Raw genomic sequence first — 17,629 nt, 5'->3', positions numbered from 1 at the left:
TAAATTTTTGTGTATCTTCGCATATTCTCTAGCATTGGTCACTAATTATTTTATGTTATAACCTGTGCTGGTAGAAGGTGACATGAATATCCCAGCAAGTCACTGTAACGTTTGAAAGGGACATGAGAACAGCAGCATTCTTAAATAATGACTTTTATTTTTAAGGCATGACTGTTAAACTATTCATAGCTTTTTACCTTAAATCTTGGCAGTGTCTTGTCAAGTCCTTCAGTGGCTTCCAAGCCATGACCAAAAGCCCCTCCCTTCCACACCCACCGATAAAAGATGTGCATTGTGGTCACTGAGAGCGTATACAACCGCTTCCATGGCTTCTGGGGACAGCCAGGGCGCCGCTGCTCACATCTCCCCAGGGAACCATGCAGGCTCTCAAGGGTAAGTGTGCCCTCTCTTTGGGGAAATACAGTATTATTGCATTAAACCCACAAAATCACAGGAAGATATTTTCTTGATCACTCCAGGAACATCACCACCTCCTTGTTCAGTTGCTTCATAATGAAATGTGTGCACCTGAAATGTATCAGAGGTAATATAGCTATATGCTGTATATTTCAAATAATTACCTAATAGCACATTGGATGAAATTAAAACTGAAAAGCACGTATGAGTGAATCTGGTGCAGATACAAGGACTAAATGTAACCTTACTCACCTGGAAAACCTCTTTGCCATATCTCACTAAGACTTTTCAGATACATTTCATTAAAATAATTCTTTCAGCAATTAGATTTAGTTCTCCTGTAAAATTAAAGTTTCTGCCCAACAAATTCCTCCAGACTAATACAGAAATTTGAAGAAGAATTTGGATTGCTCATGATAAGCATGTTTTTCTTTCTGTAGACATTGTCCTTGTAAATTCCCTTTAAAAAGTAGATGCCAGCAGCTTTTTCCCTCTCTTTTAATAATCCTTTTAGTTTAAATTCAACAAATGTATGAATGTGGAGAGGGCTGGAGGGGAAAAACAGACAAACAAAGAGACACATACCACACAGCTTTGTATCAACAGATGATATAAATGCACACACAGAGAGCCATCTCTAACCAAGTTTTCCTGTCTTGCTTTAAAATGGCATCCCTGGAAGAAAGGAATACATTGCAACAATTTCTTAGTTTCTGTTAAAGCTTTTATTCTTTAATACTAATCTAGAAGCAACACTGTTCCAGTCATTGTTCTCTTAAAGAAGTCAATTTTTATATTACTGGACAGTTCCTTTTCTGTTTTCAGTACTGCAATCAGTTTGTTTTTCAACGTGGTCGTTATCTCACAATAACTGTATACTAGTATGTCAGGATACTGTAACACTGCAGTCAACAGCAATAGGATATTCACTCTGCCAAAAAGTAATCCTATATTGTCCATTACACACAGGTTATTTTGGAGGGTTGTGGAATACTTTCTTTAAAGCGGCAGAAACCTTTTTGCTGTAACATAGTTCAACAGTATTAGTGGTTATCTCTGCTCTGTAAACAACTCAAATACTTGTTTTTCTGCTAGAATATGGTTAAAATTGTTGTATGTGAGTTGAGGTGGTCAAATACTTCAGGTAAGAGAAGAGACTTCAGCAATCCACAGAAACATCAATGTAGGCACATGTAAAAGTTTGAAAAGTTTAATAATATTGGTTTTCCCAGTTTCACAAAGTAGTGCATTTCCTGACTTGGGCCTAAAAGAAATAGAATTTTCACAACCCCAAAACTTTCAGTTGTGATTATTTTTCTTTTTTTTTCCTGCAACAGTCCATACTTGTATTTTGAAATAATTATTTGTATTTTTAAGGAATGACTATTAAAAATACTTTTTTTTTTTATCCTTTGATCTATAGTTTTCTAGCTGCAGCAACTGAGACAAAGAGAAGGTAAATGATCATCTGGCAGACAAGCACTAGACTCCAGCTCCCCTGATTATTTGGCTGCTCCCATCTGCTGGCTGACATTCCCTCCTTTACTGCAGGAAACATGGTCAGTGACTAATAAGTGTTTATTGATCTCTGCTTGAGATACTTGCTGAGAAATGTAGATATCAATGAATATTTGATCTGAATTAATGCTAAGAACAAAAGTTTTTTCTTTACTGCTTCATTTATATAGGACATTTATGCCTGCATGATCACTTATAAATGCCAGCTGACTATACAATCTGATGAGAAGGGGACTTCAGTGAGAGAAACTCTAATGAATTAATATGCTGTTAATTGTACTTTTTCTTAGCCAAAAGTTACCAGTGTAGTTGTTGCTTTGAGGGGGAAGTCAAAATATTATTGATTCTCAGCAGCTGTACTTGATAAGTGGAATATAGGTCTAATTCAAAGCCCATTGCAATCAATTAAAGGGACTTCCTATTGATTCTAGGAGGCTTTAGATTATTTTCTAAACCAGACCTGGTTGGTGCTCTGTCTTTCTTTTCTCCTCCTGTATTCCATCCTTTTTGTTTTGTGCCCTTTCATCCTCCACATGTGCTCTGAGGGGAAGGGGCTAAGACACTGTTCCTTAGCAGGTGAAATCGGGGATGTTGTACTCCTCCATCTCCTCTTCTTCCTCCCAGTTCTTATAGGAGCCAATACAGGTGGACTGTACACTGTGAAAATGAACATCTTTTTTAAAGTTGATTCTGCATTGTGAAACTGGAGCAAAGAGTCTCGAGCCAGCCTTGGTTCATTCCACCCCTTCTCCCCTTATCCCTCATTCTCCTGCCCCCTCTCATGTTTGCCGTCTTTGCCAGCGAGGGGACTGTCAGGCCAGAGCCATGGGGGTTGTTGAGCTGCAGTACTTGTGGGGGACTTGACTGGCTATCTGAACATTTAGATGTTAGGGAGCTGGTGTGTCTGCTCTTATCTCTGAGGTTTCTTCCTGACTGCTGTTTGTTGGAGTAAATCTCCCAGTGCCTTTGACTTCTGTATGGTAAAAAGAAAGAAACGTCACTGAGCCTCTGGTACTGTACCCACGTTACGGATTGCAAGACTGACATGGGGTTTGCAAAGTAGTTTGCAGAGGCTGTAAGGGTACTAGTTAAAGATAAAGCAAATAAGCCATAACTGTTAAACATGTTCCCTTGCTACATCCTGGTAGAAAGAAAAGGACTTGCCAGGCTTGTGCGGGAATCAGCGAGGCCTGGAACGTTAGTATTTACCTGTGCAAGTTGAAAGGTTTCTGGGCAGCAGTGAGAATTTGTGCATGCACACTTTTAAGTTTCTATATGACTGATTCACTCCAATACAATTTCTGCTCTTACATCAGAAAAGCAGTTTGAGTGTTCTTAATGGCTTTTAAAATTGAATTGTGATGATGAGTCAGAGGAAAGTATAGCTGAAGATGGAACAAAGTCACAGTTTGTGTGTTACTGCCTGAATCATAATTGTTGGCATCGGTAGGCATACATTCAAATCTTTATGGAACAACGCTTTTCAAAAAGTTTCTTCGAAATCAAGGCTACCCAGGACCAGGGAAATTACTGGAGTACTCCACTTACTGTAGACAGATGTTTAGTTTTATTAAACCAGCAGAAAAGAAGGGAATACTTACTCAAAATTGCAAGTACTCCATACTTCCAACTGCTCCAAAAGAAAAAAAAATTAGAAGTAGAATTCCAAAGCCATAGTTTTACTGAAGGACCTTAAAGAGAATAGCTTGAGAGAATTTGTTGGATTCCTTTCAAGCAATATGTACAGAAAGATATAAATACTTTGGCTTATATTCCATTTTTAAAGTACTCCTGAGATAAATACTGTTACTAACAGACAGATTTGACATCATGTATATGGATTTAAAGTGTAGCAGAGATTACTCAAGTTTACTTATTTAATAAACTACATTGAAGAGGTGCTGAGAAAGGAAAACACACACTTGCCTAATTTTTTAGTTGGTAAAATTCTCTCTGGCACAGTATCGCATAAAACCCAATATTTTCTTTAAAAAGAAAAAGAAATTAGCATATATATCCCAGTTTCTTTTCTGTTTTCCCTTAAATGACTCATTAATGTCACTGCAGTCTTAGTAGTTCTGCAAAAGACTTAATTTCGGCACTCGGTAGAGGTGCCAAAGCTGGATTATAGTCAGAAACCGGAATTTTTTTGGTTGGAAATGTCACCAAATTTCTATATTTTAGTTTGTAATTGTATAAATAGAGAGTATTTCAAAACTTTTCACCACATAATATTTTGGGGATAAGTGTTGTACCTAGCTGGAATTTAATTTTTTTTTTTTAATTCTGATTTATTCCATTTCAATTTTACATTAACTTCCTGCACCAGTGACGTCAAGATGGAATATTTTGGGGTTTTCCTATTGTGCCTGTTCTTTTGTTTTCAGAAGAAACTGTGTTGGAAACAGTATATTCCATCAGAATACTCAAAATCACCATTGTTTACATCACCGTTATTTGCTAACCTTCTGAATTTAAGACTTCTAAGTCAGAGGCGGTCATCGCCCGCCCACCGCGGCACCTTGGGTGCTTCGCATCGGCCACCTCCTGCTCTGCTGGCTCGTGTTTCTGGCTCTGGAGCGGAGACCGCTGCCAAGGCCGTGGGACAGGAGGGATGAGTTGGGCTGGTCAGCCTGGGGTGTGCTGTGGCCCGACAGACAGCCCCTCGCCAGCCAAGGCAGGAATTGTGCCGCAGGCAAATTGCTTTGCAGGCCACGCGCTGCCCAGAAGCCATAAATGGCATAGGTCTGCACCCTTTCAGGGGCTCCTTGCAATAGGACGACGGGACCAAATCCTAAACTTGGAATCATTCGGTGTTCATTCCTCCCTGAAGCAATTTCCCCTCTGAATTCAATGGGAATATGCTTTCAGATCTCGTTAGAAGCGTAGAGAACCAGAGCGAGGCAGTCTGAAAATACCTGTATTTATATAGCAGAGCACCTCAGAACTCGGCGCCAACGATCTGTTCCTATACCTGAGCACCTGCTTATTCTAAAGTAGACACTTGGCTTTACAGAGAAGTTTGTCACCCAATGAATAAAATAAAGCAGGTATTACTTTATTAACCTCAGTTGAAAGGTTGAAATGCGTTTGCTGTGCCTATACACTACCCCTTTTCTGTCACTGCTTTGGAGGAATGCCCTAATGCAACGTTGCATTCTGAAAGAGATTCAATGTCTTTTTATTTCTGAACAGTTTGTTTCGGGAGCATAAATAATTTTTGCCACAGGTATGGGGTGTGCCTGTGCGAACACTCTGCGCTGTATGTTCCTCAACCATTTCCCTTCTAGCAACAGAGTAGATTTTGCAGTTTTTTCCCTTTGGTTAAAAATGGTTGATGCAATGAATATGAAACTGGATTAGCTGTTTGACAGAATATGCCTGTTTTCTACTGAGGCATTTAGCAGTTCATATACATATTTCTAGAAAGTTAAAGTCTAAATATTCCATGTAAATACTGATGTGTATCTGCGCTATGTTTAATTCTGCTCTTAGTGCAAAACGTCACTTTAGAGATCTTTCTTTGCTTCAAACCGTGACACTTCAGGATCAATCCCCTGAATAAGGGTGATCTGGTGTTGCCTGTGCTAGCAGGAGCCACTTGAGCCACCATAAACATTGAAAATAAGATGTCTAGGAAAGGACTTGGGAAGATGTTCCCTTCCTACATGGTGTAGCTATTGACCGTTTTATGGTTTTCTCCCAATCTACCTAAACAGTGCAAAATCATGCCTGGACATGAACCGTGGGGCATTAAGCTCCTGAGGCAGGCTTCAGTCCGAGGTGGGACTGCAGCACAGGCCAAGGATATATGTCCTTGGCAGCCAGAGCAGAGAAGGTCGGAGAAGGTCTTGCTGCTGTTGTACACTTAAACCTCGTATACTTGTGTTGTCGTTGCTGTTTTGCAACCAAACGGAGTAAACTTAAAGGCAGTCTGGGGTGTATTTCCAGTTGTGTTACTACTGCACCGGAGTCAGCCCTAGACCCGAACGGCAGCTCTCTCCCTGTCGCAGAAGCCTTGCGTCAAGGGCATATTTTCGTCCTTCTTCCTTGCACCTTGTCTGCAGGGCACAAGTCGTGAGGTTAAATGGCCTCGCCATTTCCTCCAAAAGTTCTGGAGCAAGATTTTGGGTCAGGAAAGCTCCACGCAGGGCAGCAGATACAGCCGCGCAGCGCCTCTGAGCGACTGAACCCATTTGGATAATTAGTGGATTGCTTTGAATCAGCCTCCAGTGACCCTGAGTTCGAGAAGGCTTCTGAGAGGCAGGCCACTGTGTTTTCAAGTCCTGCTCTTGGCAGCACGTCGGAAAAATCTCCTTCCTTCTGCCACCGCGCTGCGTGGCGCACACAAGGCAGCGGTGTAAATCAAGAAAGCGCATGACCCCAAAGCCCAAGCCGGAGGACTGGTGGAAGCGGTGCCCGTTCCTCACCTAGAACCTTCCGGGAACGAGGACAGCCATGGGCAGGAAGGGCCGGCAGCCGCTCGCTCCCGGCCGCGCTGCCGGCCCGGGCGGGCGAGCAGCGGCGCGCAGCGTGGAGCCCGCACCGGCCGCCGGGGGCGGCAGCGGGCGGGCGGGCGGCGGGAGGGGCGGCGGCGGCGGGGCGGGGAGGGGCGCGGGCCCCGCTCGCTCCTCCCGAGGAGCGCTGCCAGCGCGGCGCCGGCTCTTTCGGCAGTTCGCCCCGCGCTCCGCAGCGCGCCCCGGCCGGCGCAGCCCCGTTCCCCCAACTCCGGGGCAGCTGCCCCCTCCCCGGCAGCCGCGGGGCGGCCGTGACATCGCGCTGCCCGGCTCCCCCGGCCCCGCGGGCAGGCGGCGGCGGCGGCGGCCACCCCTCCCGCCCCCCCACCCCGCCTTTGTCGGCGGCGCGGGCAGGCTGCGGCGGGCAGCGCCGGTCGGTCGGTCGGTCGGTCGGTCCGTCCATCAGCGCCGGGCGCGTGGCTCCTTTGTGTACAGCAGCTGCTCCTGAATGCGGAGGCAAAGCCCGTGGCTTGGCACCGAGCTTTTAAAAAACAACAGCCTTCCCTCCCTCCCTCCCTCCCTCTCTCCCTCCCTCCCTCTCTCCCTCGTCCTCTCCCCTCCTCCCGCCGAGGCGGACGGGCACCCACCTGGGCTCCGCCGCCCACCTCTCCTCTCTTCCTGGCCTCTCCTCTCCCTCTCCTCTCCTTGTTTACCTGCACTTTTCCGCCGCCTCTTTCCCCCGCTGTCCCCTGCCGCCTCCCGGCCCTCGTTCGTCCCCGCTCCTGGGGAAGGCTCGGCGCCCCGCAGCTCCGGTCCCTCGGCGGTTTGCCCGTGCCCCAGCCCCGGGAAGACACCTGAAGGTGGATCTATTAAACCTCCCGGCGGTCTCTCCAAGTGCACTTCTTGGACCAAAGCACCGGCATGGATGTAAGATTTTACCCGGCTGCGGCGGGCAGCTCGCTTCCCGGAGACCCCTCCAACCTGGACTTTGCCCAGTGTTTGGGTTACTACAACTACAACAAGGTGATTATTCCCGCGTGGGTTAATTCCTCGTGCTGCTGCCGGGACCAGTTCCCCGAGAGCCGGAGTTCGGGCTCCGTCGGGGCGGGGAGGCTCGGGGCCGGGGGATGCCCGAAAGCCCGAGGCGGCGGGGAGCGCCGGCGGGTCTCTGCGGGGCCGTGGGACGCCCGTCCCCGGAAAGTTGGGGGCGGCGAGCGGCCGGAGCCGCCGGGACTCCCCGCGCCGGGACCCCCGCGCCGCCTCCCCCCCGCCTGGCGGCGGCCCCGGGGGGGCCCGGCCCCGGGGGGGCCCGGCCGCCAGGCCGCAGCCGGCCGCTGCCTCGGCCCGGCGCTCGGTCGTTTCGGTCGAGTTCGAAGCCCAGAGAGCCCCGCGAGTAACTTTGGGCTGCGGGTCCCTCTCCCCCCGCGGGCAGGGAACAAAAGGCAGCGGCTTTGCCGAGCGCGCAGCCCTCCGAGGCTCGGGCCGGGACTTGCTGAACTTTTCGCCGGGCTGGAGCCGCCGCGGCTCGGGCAGAGCCCTGCGGGCGCTCGGGCGTCCCGGCGAGGGAGGGCAGGGGAGGGGAAGGGACGGGACGGGACGGGACGGGACGCCTCCCTCTCCTCTCCTCTCCTCTCCTCTCCTCTCCTCTGCTCTGCTCTTTCGGATGATTCTGGCTGTATTATGGCCAGCCTCTAACCAAAGGATTATATCAAACAGGAGGATTACCTAAAAGTACATCAGCTGCTAGCACGGGAGGATAACAAACGTTTAGGTTTGACGAGGATTGTCAGAGAAGTTGCGGTACCGCTTCTATCTGTTCGCACCTTCTCTGCGGCATGTGTAGTTCATGGAGTAAACGGTACAGTCAGAAGCAGTAGTCGTTTCCCAGTGGCTACCTTCATTGACAAAAATGTGTTTTAATAATACGGGGATGATTTGTTTCTCAAATTACCCAAATCTGGGAAAGGCAAAGTTAAGAATGACACTGTGACTCATGCTATTTTGAAAAAGACTTAGCTGTTTGCACTGTGATGTGTCAATAGCACATTGAGCTATTAGCACTGGGCCCTCACACATGCACATAAAGATCCCTTTCACACTGTGTTTTTCCTGGTGCTATGTTTGTCCAACCTCTGGGGCCTTTTGTGAGGCACTTCGTGAGATGCTGGGGAAAAGAAGAGTGCTGTACAAAGTCTAAACTTCTGTTAAAGCCTGTTTTTTTAGAATATTGTCCAAATGAGTTGATAAAGTTTGATGAAATACGAAGATCACTTTCAGAGAGAGAAATAATGTGGGTTCAAATGAAGGGATTCAGGAGCTGAAGAAAACTTTCTCCTAGACAAATTGCTTCTGAATAGATGTCATGAGTGTACTTCTCTGTTGCTCTTTATGACAATCTCCATCTAAGCTGCTCGATGTTCAGGTTTGTCAGTACTGATTTGGTGGCTGCCTCCCTTGTCGAAAGGCGCAGATTTACTTTCACTGGAGATGCAGACCAGCGTTCCCGTGGAGCGTGCACAGTCCCTGCCTTGCGCATGCTCTCTGTGCCGAGGCTATTAGCATGCTGCTTTTGTTAGTAGTTAATATAGAAAGACACAGGAGCATGAATTAAAGATGAAATGTCAACCTTAACTTTGAATGCTGCTAAGGACTTCAAGAGCTCTGAAATGCATAGTAAATGTTCACTGTTGTCTGATACGCCAACTAATTTTGGAAACTTGGCAACACTTACTGACAAACAGCATGCTTACTGTAAATTTCACTTGTTCAGTGACTTTATTGTGTTATGCATGGCATGCGTTTTTTCAGGCTCTGTTGCAGGTTACTGTATGGGTTCTTTTTTTTTTTTTTTTTTTTAATGTCCAAAATCTTGAATGTCTTCTGAAAACTAGTAGTTTATTGTGTCCATTAACTTGCTGTAAATGCACAGTTACATATAACCTTTTGACTGTATTTCCCTTCATCATACAATGAGAACAGAGCACGCATTCAGAAAAAGTCAAAAGTAACTAACTTTTGACCTATTCAGAAACGCATTTCAGTCGCTGTGCTCCTGAACATAATTTTGGCAAGTGTCTTGTACGCCAGGCTTCCAATCTGCAGCAGAAAATATTTTAATTAACAGAGCCCAGCTCACGATGCATGTGTCTTATAATAGATATCTTTGTATGCAAAAGGCCTGATCCAGAGCAGACCGACGCATGGGAAACTGTGTCGCTGTTGCTGTGAGCTCTTCTTTGGTTCAGCTGGGAAAGTAGCAATGTGTTGTACAGGTGTTTCAAGGACAGAAGGGGAATTTGTGAATGAGTTGCTAGAAAGGAGGATCTTAACTGTGTTAATCTAATCTCATTTTCTGCATTGTGTATAATCTGTAACTACAGGAGTCATTGTAAGTTGTTTTGGTTTTTTTTAATTATTCTGAAAAAAGACTACCTTTATTTTGAAATCTTCCCTCCCTTGCTTTCTATCCATTCTGTCCTTTTCCCTGTGTTTTTAAGGAAAATAAATGATTACTCTGTTAGGGACTGAGATGACCAGAAGGCATAGAAAAAAAAGAGTTGAAATATTTACTCTGCTGAAGTAAATGGGAGAACGGTTATTGATTTCACTAGGGACAGTATTTCACCTCAAGTCTTTCTGAAACTCATTTGAGTATCCTGCCCACTCATCCGTGTCTGCTTCATTGTTAGGAACTGAATCCATATTCTCTTTGTGACAATGACATTGCCTGTGACAACTGCCAGGAAGCAGGAAGTGTGATGGCAAGAGTAAACGTGCTGCGTGGTTGTATATATGTGCAAAACCGGCATTATTTATGTGAAAATATTCTCAGGATCATTAAGACATAGAGTTGATGGCATATGGCCTACCTGTGGAAGCCCATGTCTTGTATCGCAGTGTCTAAAAATACTGAACATAAAGCCTTTTAGTGTAAATACCCTGCGCCCTGTGAGACAATGCCGTCTTCCACCTGCATGCTTTAAACAGATTTTCCCAGGACTGTACAGTTTTTTCCTTTTGTGGGTGCAGCGCTGGCAGAAATGTGGCACGCTGCCGCATGAATCCCCAGGCAGGACTTGGGATCTCGCGTTGCCCTGTGAGTGAGGGACCAGCGGTGGGAGGGGAATTGCAGCGCGAGTCCTGGGCTTGTAGCCATGCGTGCTTGGGAGCTGTCCTGGCCCATACCTGCATGTGCCTTTCAGTTGGATTCCTCCTCCACAACTGCTTTTTAAGAGCAATGTCGTGCTTTTGAAATTGGTTGTCAATATTGGATAAGTAGGCCTAAGGGTAAGGGATGTCATCTTGGGGTTTTTGGTGGGGGGAGCATTAGTTTTGCATAGGTGACAGGCATTTGAAAACGGACTGAAGTACATAAGTATCCCTGCCATTATTTATAGTGCAGCAGTTTCTAGAAGATTCTGGCTTGGGATTATTTTTGTTGAGACGGTGTGCGACATGGTAAACACATGTAGAGGGCAAAAGAGGAAATCAAGATATGGAAATACGGTGATTTGTCCAAGGTTACGCAGTCGGTCACTGACATAATCAGGGCCACAACCAAGGTATTCTGAGATTCAGTCCAGTGGTTTATGCTGAATCTCATTTACTCTAATAGGATTACTTACATGTTTAAAGTAAAGCATGTGCTTAAGTGCTTTGCTGGATCAGGGCCATATTTGATAAGTTTTCAGTGCTGGTGTGAGAGTACATAATTTGACCCTGCATGTGTCTGGCTGCTGGTGGTTCAGCATAACAGCGATCCACCTCTCCTTCATGGAATTGCACAAGTGAAATCATCGTCTGCCTGTTTCCAGAAGAGTCCTACTGTGGTGTACTAAAAAAAAAAAAAATCACCAAAAAGTAGGTATAAAACTTACAGAAAGTTGAAAGAGAGCAGCTGTTGTAAAACATTCTGCTTCTGTTCTGAGCCCTTTTTATGGTTCTGCAGATGGAGAATGATTTTGGACATTCGCTATAGTTGAGTAGTCTTTTTTTCTAAACAAACTTTTTCACTTACTGAGTAAATTACATGCCTTGTACTAAAAATATTTAGGGAACTACTATTCATCGTAACAAATACATTTTTTGTTAAAGGAACCACATTTCTTATAATGCAGTCTGAAAAAGGGAAAAGAAAACTCCAAAACCTAAACACGTACAGCTCAGTGCTTAAAATATCATTATATTAAATCCAGAATCCTTACTTCATTATTTAGCTGTCTACATTTTATAATGTTTATCTCTTCTACACAGATTGTCCTTGAAGGATACAAATTTCAAACATACATACCTTAATTTAGGCACTAGCATACATATGTGAATGTCAGAGCTTGATGTTTTTGGCTGAAATATTTTGCATTTTACAAAGGAAGCTCAGGAAGGTTATCTTGTTCTTCCAGAGGTAAAGCAAAGACAGCAGTAGTTTAGTAGCATGCTAAACTGGGGCTATAAGTCATTCCTATTAGTGTGTGTTGTTAGGGAAAAATGGATTACAGTTATGCAAACGATTGAAAATTACTCTTCTTGCAAATTTAGTGTGGCTATATATGCATAGGTTTTTCTTTCATATACCAGATGGTGAGAGACAATGGGTGCATGTATTCTGTTAAGATGGAAAGCTCTATGCTCACTCATCATCTGCCCTGCATATATGCCAGTTTACATCTGGGCTCTGCTCTGATGCAGACGGGCTAGTCTCTGGTGACTGGAAGCTGATGTGTGCTGTGGTCATGTGTCTACCTACAGCCTGACCGTGACAAAGGTGGCCCCAGGTGATGGGAGAGTGCCAGAAAGCACCAAGGAGCTCCCACAAAGTTGAGAGTAGAGTTTCATAAGCAGAGACACAAGCATGGGTCTTGCTGGACACAACTGAATTAAGGGGTTGGGAACTTTCTGCTGCTCTATCAACTCAGTAAATGCCATTTTATCTTCAGTATTTCCCATTGATCTTCTGGCACGTGTGCTTTCCCAGAACGGCCCTCCCCTGCCTCTGGTATCTCAAAGCCTCAGGACTATGCAGGCAACTACTGCTGGGGAGCAAAAAAAGTTCCCAAAATATTTGGCTGTCCATCCAGCACTAAAAGTGTTGGATGTATGCTTCCCAGTGCTTGGAAGAGGAAGTGCAGCAATCAGATGAGTATGTCCACAAGAATACAAATTATAATTTGTATCATCACCATGGCTTGCATTACACTGTTTTTCAGGAGCCATCATCCCCCAGGTTTCGTGATGTACTTGAAGAGGTAGCTGTGAAAGGAAACCCCTGTATGCCAAAGGCAGCAACTCTGCAAGAACCTATGTTGCTCAGAATGAGCATCTGTAATGGTGATACCAATTGGATTGTGCAGTGTATGGTTTTTCTGTTGCTCACATAATGCAGCTCCTACACTGAATGTACCATTTGTTTTCAAGATATAAGGAGTTGGTTGTATACAAAGTATACTTAGTAGAAGTCGATTTTTAAAACTATTTTTTAGACGCTTTCATTGCAATGGGTTACAATTGTATTAGGAAGATACTTGTGATGATGTACAGTAATATGTGAAGAGTTTGAGTTTAATGCTTAGAGGTAATCTAGAGTACTTACGGTATGTGTGGAAATGACTAGTGGGTGCGTTTTAAAATAATGATAATTTGTAGCAATCACAACTCTGATGTGTGCACACCACGCCATGGACACCCACTCACACGTCTGGCTCTAGAGTGAGGAAATACTGACTAAATCCACTGGGATGACAAGAGCCTGATTCCCACAGCATCGCCTGCGTCAAACATTGTACTTCATGCAGAGGTACCAAGTCCAGCCTAACCCTGTCATGAATTATGATGACTTTCTAATAAAATCTGAAATAGAAACACAGGAAATAACAGCTTATATTCTTTGGCAAATACTTGAGATGAGAGTAACTTGTGTTGACTGAAGTTGTGTGACTCGTTTGTTGCAGTTTTGTGCAGTGTTCGGCAAAGCGAGGCCGATCAAACTGTGACCTTTGGGTTGCGCTGCAGGCTTTTATTAAATTTACAGTTAATACATGCCTGTATATTTGTTGAATTCTGACACTCCCTAAACATGTAACTAATGCTATCGAATGATGATGATCTAATTTAAGAGGAGAAGAATTTGTACAGCACTAATCCTACCTTTTTATCTGTAATCACATTTCTATTGCCGTAAAATTGAGTACAGTTAGAGACCTAATGGCAGGGTTGAATTTTCAAATGCTTCAAACTCTTATCTGATAGCCGTCTTCTATACTGTTACCTGTCTGTGTGATGTATTTATAGAGTGCCAGTCACCATAGTATCTTTGCGATGATTGCTACCAAAATTGAGAACTCTGAGGTGAAAATCTAATCAGGACTTTAGATAACAATGTCACACAAGAGCCTTCTGGTCTTTGCCACTGTGCTCTGTTCAGATGAAGGCTTTGATGAGATCATGCTTGCTGTCGCGTTATTCATTATTTATTTTTGTAACAAGATTTCTACTTCATATCTTTTCCACTGCATGTTAGCACGTGTCAAACCAATCCAAGTTCTGTTTTGAATATATTCTCTCTGTTTGTACCTGAAACAATATATTGAAAAATACAGGCATTACAGGGCTGCTGAACTAGCAAAACCAAAAGGGGAGACTGTCGTTAAACAACTGCTTCTGCCACAGGTGCCTCGGCTATCTGAACAGATGTTTTCATGAACTTTTTCAGACTCTTCATGGTGATGGGCAGACAAGCTGAAAATACTACTCTCATCACGTTAAAAATGACTGAGTTTTATGAGGAAAGTGCTGGAGATATGATTGACCAGTGCTAGAGACTCAATTCTATTGGAAAAGGTGTGCTACTAAAACTAGACAGTATTAGTTTATTATTGAAAATTAAAAATGTTTTAAGCAAACAGTGTAGTTTTCAGCTTGTTTGTAGAGTTCATGTGCCAGCTCTTGGCATCAGTGTTCGCTGTTTACTCCTGCGTGGCCAGTTTGCCCAGCAGCCCACGTTTTGTTGAAGAGCCCCTTATAAGTATCAAGAGGGAAGAGAAAAGCAGTCCATTCTCAAAAACTGCAAGTTGAAAGTATCCCTTAATATCCCTTTAAGCTTGATTTTAAAAAACCAACCAAACAAAAAAAAAACCAACCATGGACAGAATCAACTTTTTTTTTTCCCCCTGGCACTTGTATCTCAGCTTTGTTTATGCTCATTGGAGACTGACTCAATGTGGGCATCTTTCACTTCCTTATATGGGCATTAGATCAGGCCTGCCCTTGGCATTTCATGGGAGAAATTGTTACCAATTTAATGTTTTATTTTTTGCCTTTGTAAAGTTATAGCCCTTCTTCCTGTCTGGGTCACTATGACCATATATTATCATTCCTGGCCAAAGACTTGTGAGAGCCAAGACTAAATCTTATGGAAAAGAGTGGGTTGTGACATAGTGAAGTTAAAAATGAAGGCTGTGTTGGGATGATATGCCAGGATTTGCATGGGCAACCTCTGAAATAAGGGATCTGTTTGTCTTCTGCTTTTTTGTAATTTTTTTTTTTTTTTTGGTGGTGGTTGGCATGACCTTATCTGCTCCTGGCTGAGGCGAGAGCTGCAGAGGCAATAGCATGGGTATCTCCTCACTTTCCTCAGCTGCTTTACAAAGTATGTAATTGATGATTATGTAAAATCATTATGTTAAAGCAGAGTATTGCTTGAACAGACATATTTACATTTGGATTTTCTTTCCTCTATATTTAATAATCTGAAGAGTTCTGATCAACTGGGCGACTGAAGAAAAGGTTACAAATATGTAAAATTACCACTGTGGTAGGATTTGGGGAAACTGAAGTCTACGTGCAGATGTTTTTGGTCACTTGAAGCGAGTTGTCTTCATCTCTCCATTTGGTTTTCTTAAGAAAATTCTTTAAGAGAAACTCTTCTGTGTTTAGCACTCAAAATGGATATAGTTTACATTGTAATTCTGTAAACAGCTAATATGAGAGAAATTAGATAGGCATCTAAAAACTAAATAGTTTTAGACATGCAAATTAATAAAGTATTCATTTTTTTGTTTTGGGTGGTAGGTTGTGGTTGGTTTTTTTTTTTTTTTTTGCGAGGAACCCATGCATGGAAACAACCTGAGCTGTATGAATAATCCTTTCTATCCCAATGGGACAACTCCTACAGTTAAAGTCACTGAATTATATAAAGGTTTGTAGGTACAGGACGTATTTAAACACCTCAATATTGATTAACTGTCTAATTTTGATATGAAAAATTGTGTTAAAACCATGCAAAAATCAATTGCTGCACAGTGGAGTAGCTTATTTTCAGAGCAGATCATATTTATCTGCTGTTCTTTTTATGCTCTTCTCTTTATAGTCATATGGCTTATACAAATAGTTGAATCTTGAATGGTTTAGGTTACTGTATTTCAGTATTACTTTGTTATTAATAAAAGTGCTTTTGTTAAACTGTACTTTTATCAGTAAACTTTTACTGATAGAGGATTAGCGGTCCTCTATTTTTTTAAGCAATTTGCTTTCTTAAATAAATAAGAATTTGATTAGGCATGGGAAAATGGCCATTCTGTTTGCTTTAGTAGGTTAATGCTGTTACTTTTGTGGGTTCTTGGTAAGCATGTGGATGAAATGATGATAATAACAGGCAGCCATGTAAATATGGGGATATCATGGTATTGATTTGTTCTAGTGAAAAACTTGATAGTTGTGGTTTCCTACCACAACCCAACATGGTTCCTTTTTCTCCTATTGTTTTGCTTGGTATGGTTTGCAATACATTAACTTTACGTTAAAAAAAAAAAAAGCCTACTCAATACATGTGACAAAACAAACAGAATTTTACAATGTGTTTTGTGCTCTTTTTCACAGCAGAACTATAAGTAAAAACAAGACTGATCTCAAGACTGTACACTGGACATACCATGAACATAAACACATTGTGAGGTGCAAACATGAGAGCTTAATTTAGGTTTGCACTGCAAAGTAATCATTAAAGTAAATAATATGTTTATACCTATGTGACTTTCTGTTTGTGGTTTTCTGTGAGTGTCCAGTAAGTGTATTTCAAATGATAAAATGAAGTAATTTGTATCAATTTATTTTGTCCTGCCAGATAGTTTACAGGTGCAAGGTATTATTAAAGTTACTTAACAGTTGCTTCTGCTGTCCTTTCCTTCTGACGTTTTTAAAACCTACTTAAAGTTATCTTCATGCTCCCGTGGTGATACACCTGCGACCCAAGGAGTGCATGTGGAGTGGTAAATCAGACGTTATGTCATACAAGGCAGCCTGGCTTCCTAAACGGTGCCTTGCATCATTGCTTCCATGATGGAGATCTACCTGTTGTTTATTACATAGCAGAAGTGCTGGTAAGGAAAGCCACCTTTGTTTCGTTCTCGTACCTTTGTCTAAGCCTTTTTTAATATAATAGCTTTGTGCTGGGATCTTGAGTGATGCTTGTAAGGTGCATAGGGTATTGTATGGCTTGTTGAAAATACGTAATTGTTGTTTCAAGGATTTGACAGGCCATATATGTGTGCATTCTCAGTTCTGATGGTTGTCTTACCTTGGTCTTTTTAAAGTAATGTCTGAATCAGAGTTGTGCATCAGTGGCTTCAGTGAAGTGTTTCAGTACCCCATGCTCTCCCAGTCATCGTGCCTTACGGGGCTGATGACTTGCTTCTGAGATTTTGCCTTTGTAGAATCAGCTTTGTGGGTGCCTTTTCTGTGAGAGGACCCTTGAAGCGTGCTCTGCGTCAGCACATTCCTTGGGCGGCTTTCTCGTGTCCCCTTGGCTCCGCTGCCTGCTTTGACTTGGAACTTGCTGGCTGATAGCACTCAGCAAAAACCTGAAATTCTTGGAGCCACCCACACACAACTGGGACAGAATTTCAGTTGACATGCAGCTCTGACTGAACAAGGTGAAAGGCAGGCTGTGTGATCTAGGGCTAAATATAACTCAGAGAGATTAATCAAAGATCATGTGAAAGGAAGACATAGTAGTTCTGTTCATTAATTAGGCAAACCAATAGCACTTCAGTGATTTGCATATGCAGATTTGTGATATGTCCAGTGTACAGCTTAGAGATCGAACTTGCTCTTCTACCTCTAATTCTTCTCAAAAACCAGCTACAAAATTGTGTTGTGAGCTTCTATGTTTATTTTGCCTCAATCTGCAACTATAGCTTGCCCAGTTTAAGTAGCAAACTGTTTTTCTAAATTTAGTCGGCAAACAA

At 43.3% G+C, this 17,629-nt stretch overlaps 1 protein-coding gene across 6 annotated transcripts in view; it reads left to right on the top strand.

The window, feature by feature from the left end:
• The first annotated feature begins 276 nt into the window (after positions 1-276).
• The window catches only part of TOX3 (TOX high mobility group box family member 3), a 114,937-nt gene continuing 97,584 nt past the window's right edge, over positions 277-17,629 (top strand). For 5 of the 6 annotated variants that reach the window (XM_075040223.1, XM_075040227.1, XM_075040222.1 and 2 more), the window contains exon 1: positions 6,879-7,415. In XM_075040223.1, coding sequence (XP_074896324.1) covers positions 7,314-7,415 — 102 coding nt within the window. In that variant the 5' untranslated portion in view covers positions 6,879-7,313. Of the gene's footprint in view, positions 394-1,840; positions 1,977-6,878; positions 7,416-17,629 lie in introns of those variants that run through there. The other variant, XM_075040226.1, reaches the window with a different exon arrangement.

Source organism: Buteo buteo, chromosome 11 (assembly GCF_964188355.1).
Source record: "Buteo buteo chromosome 11, bButBut1.hap1.1, whole genome shotgun sequence".
NCBI classification, from domain to species: Eukaryota; Metazoa; Chordata; class Aves; order Accipitriformes; family Accipitridae; genus Buteo; species Buteo buteo.
This window is presented reverse-complemented; position numbering and strand designations above follow the sequence as displayed.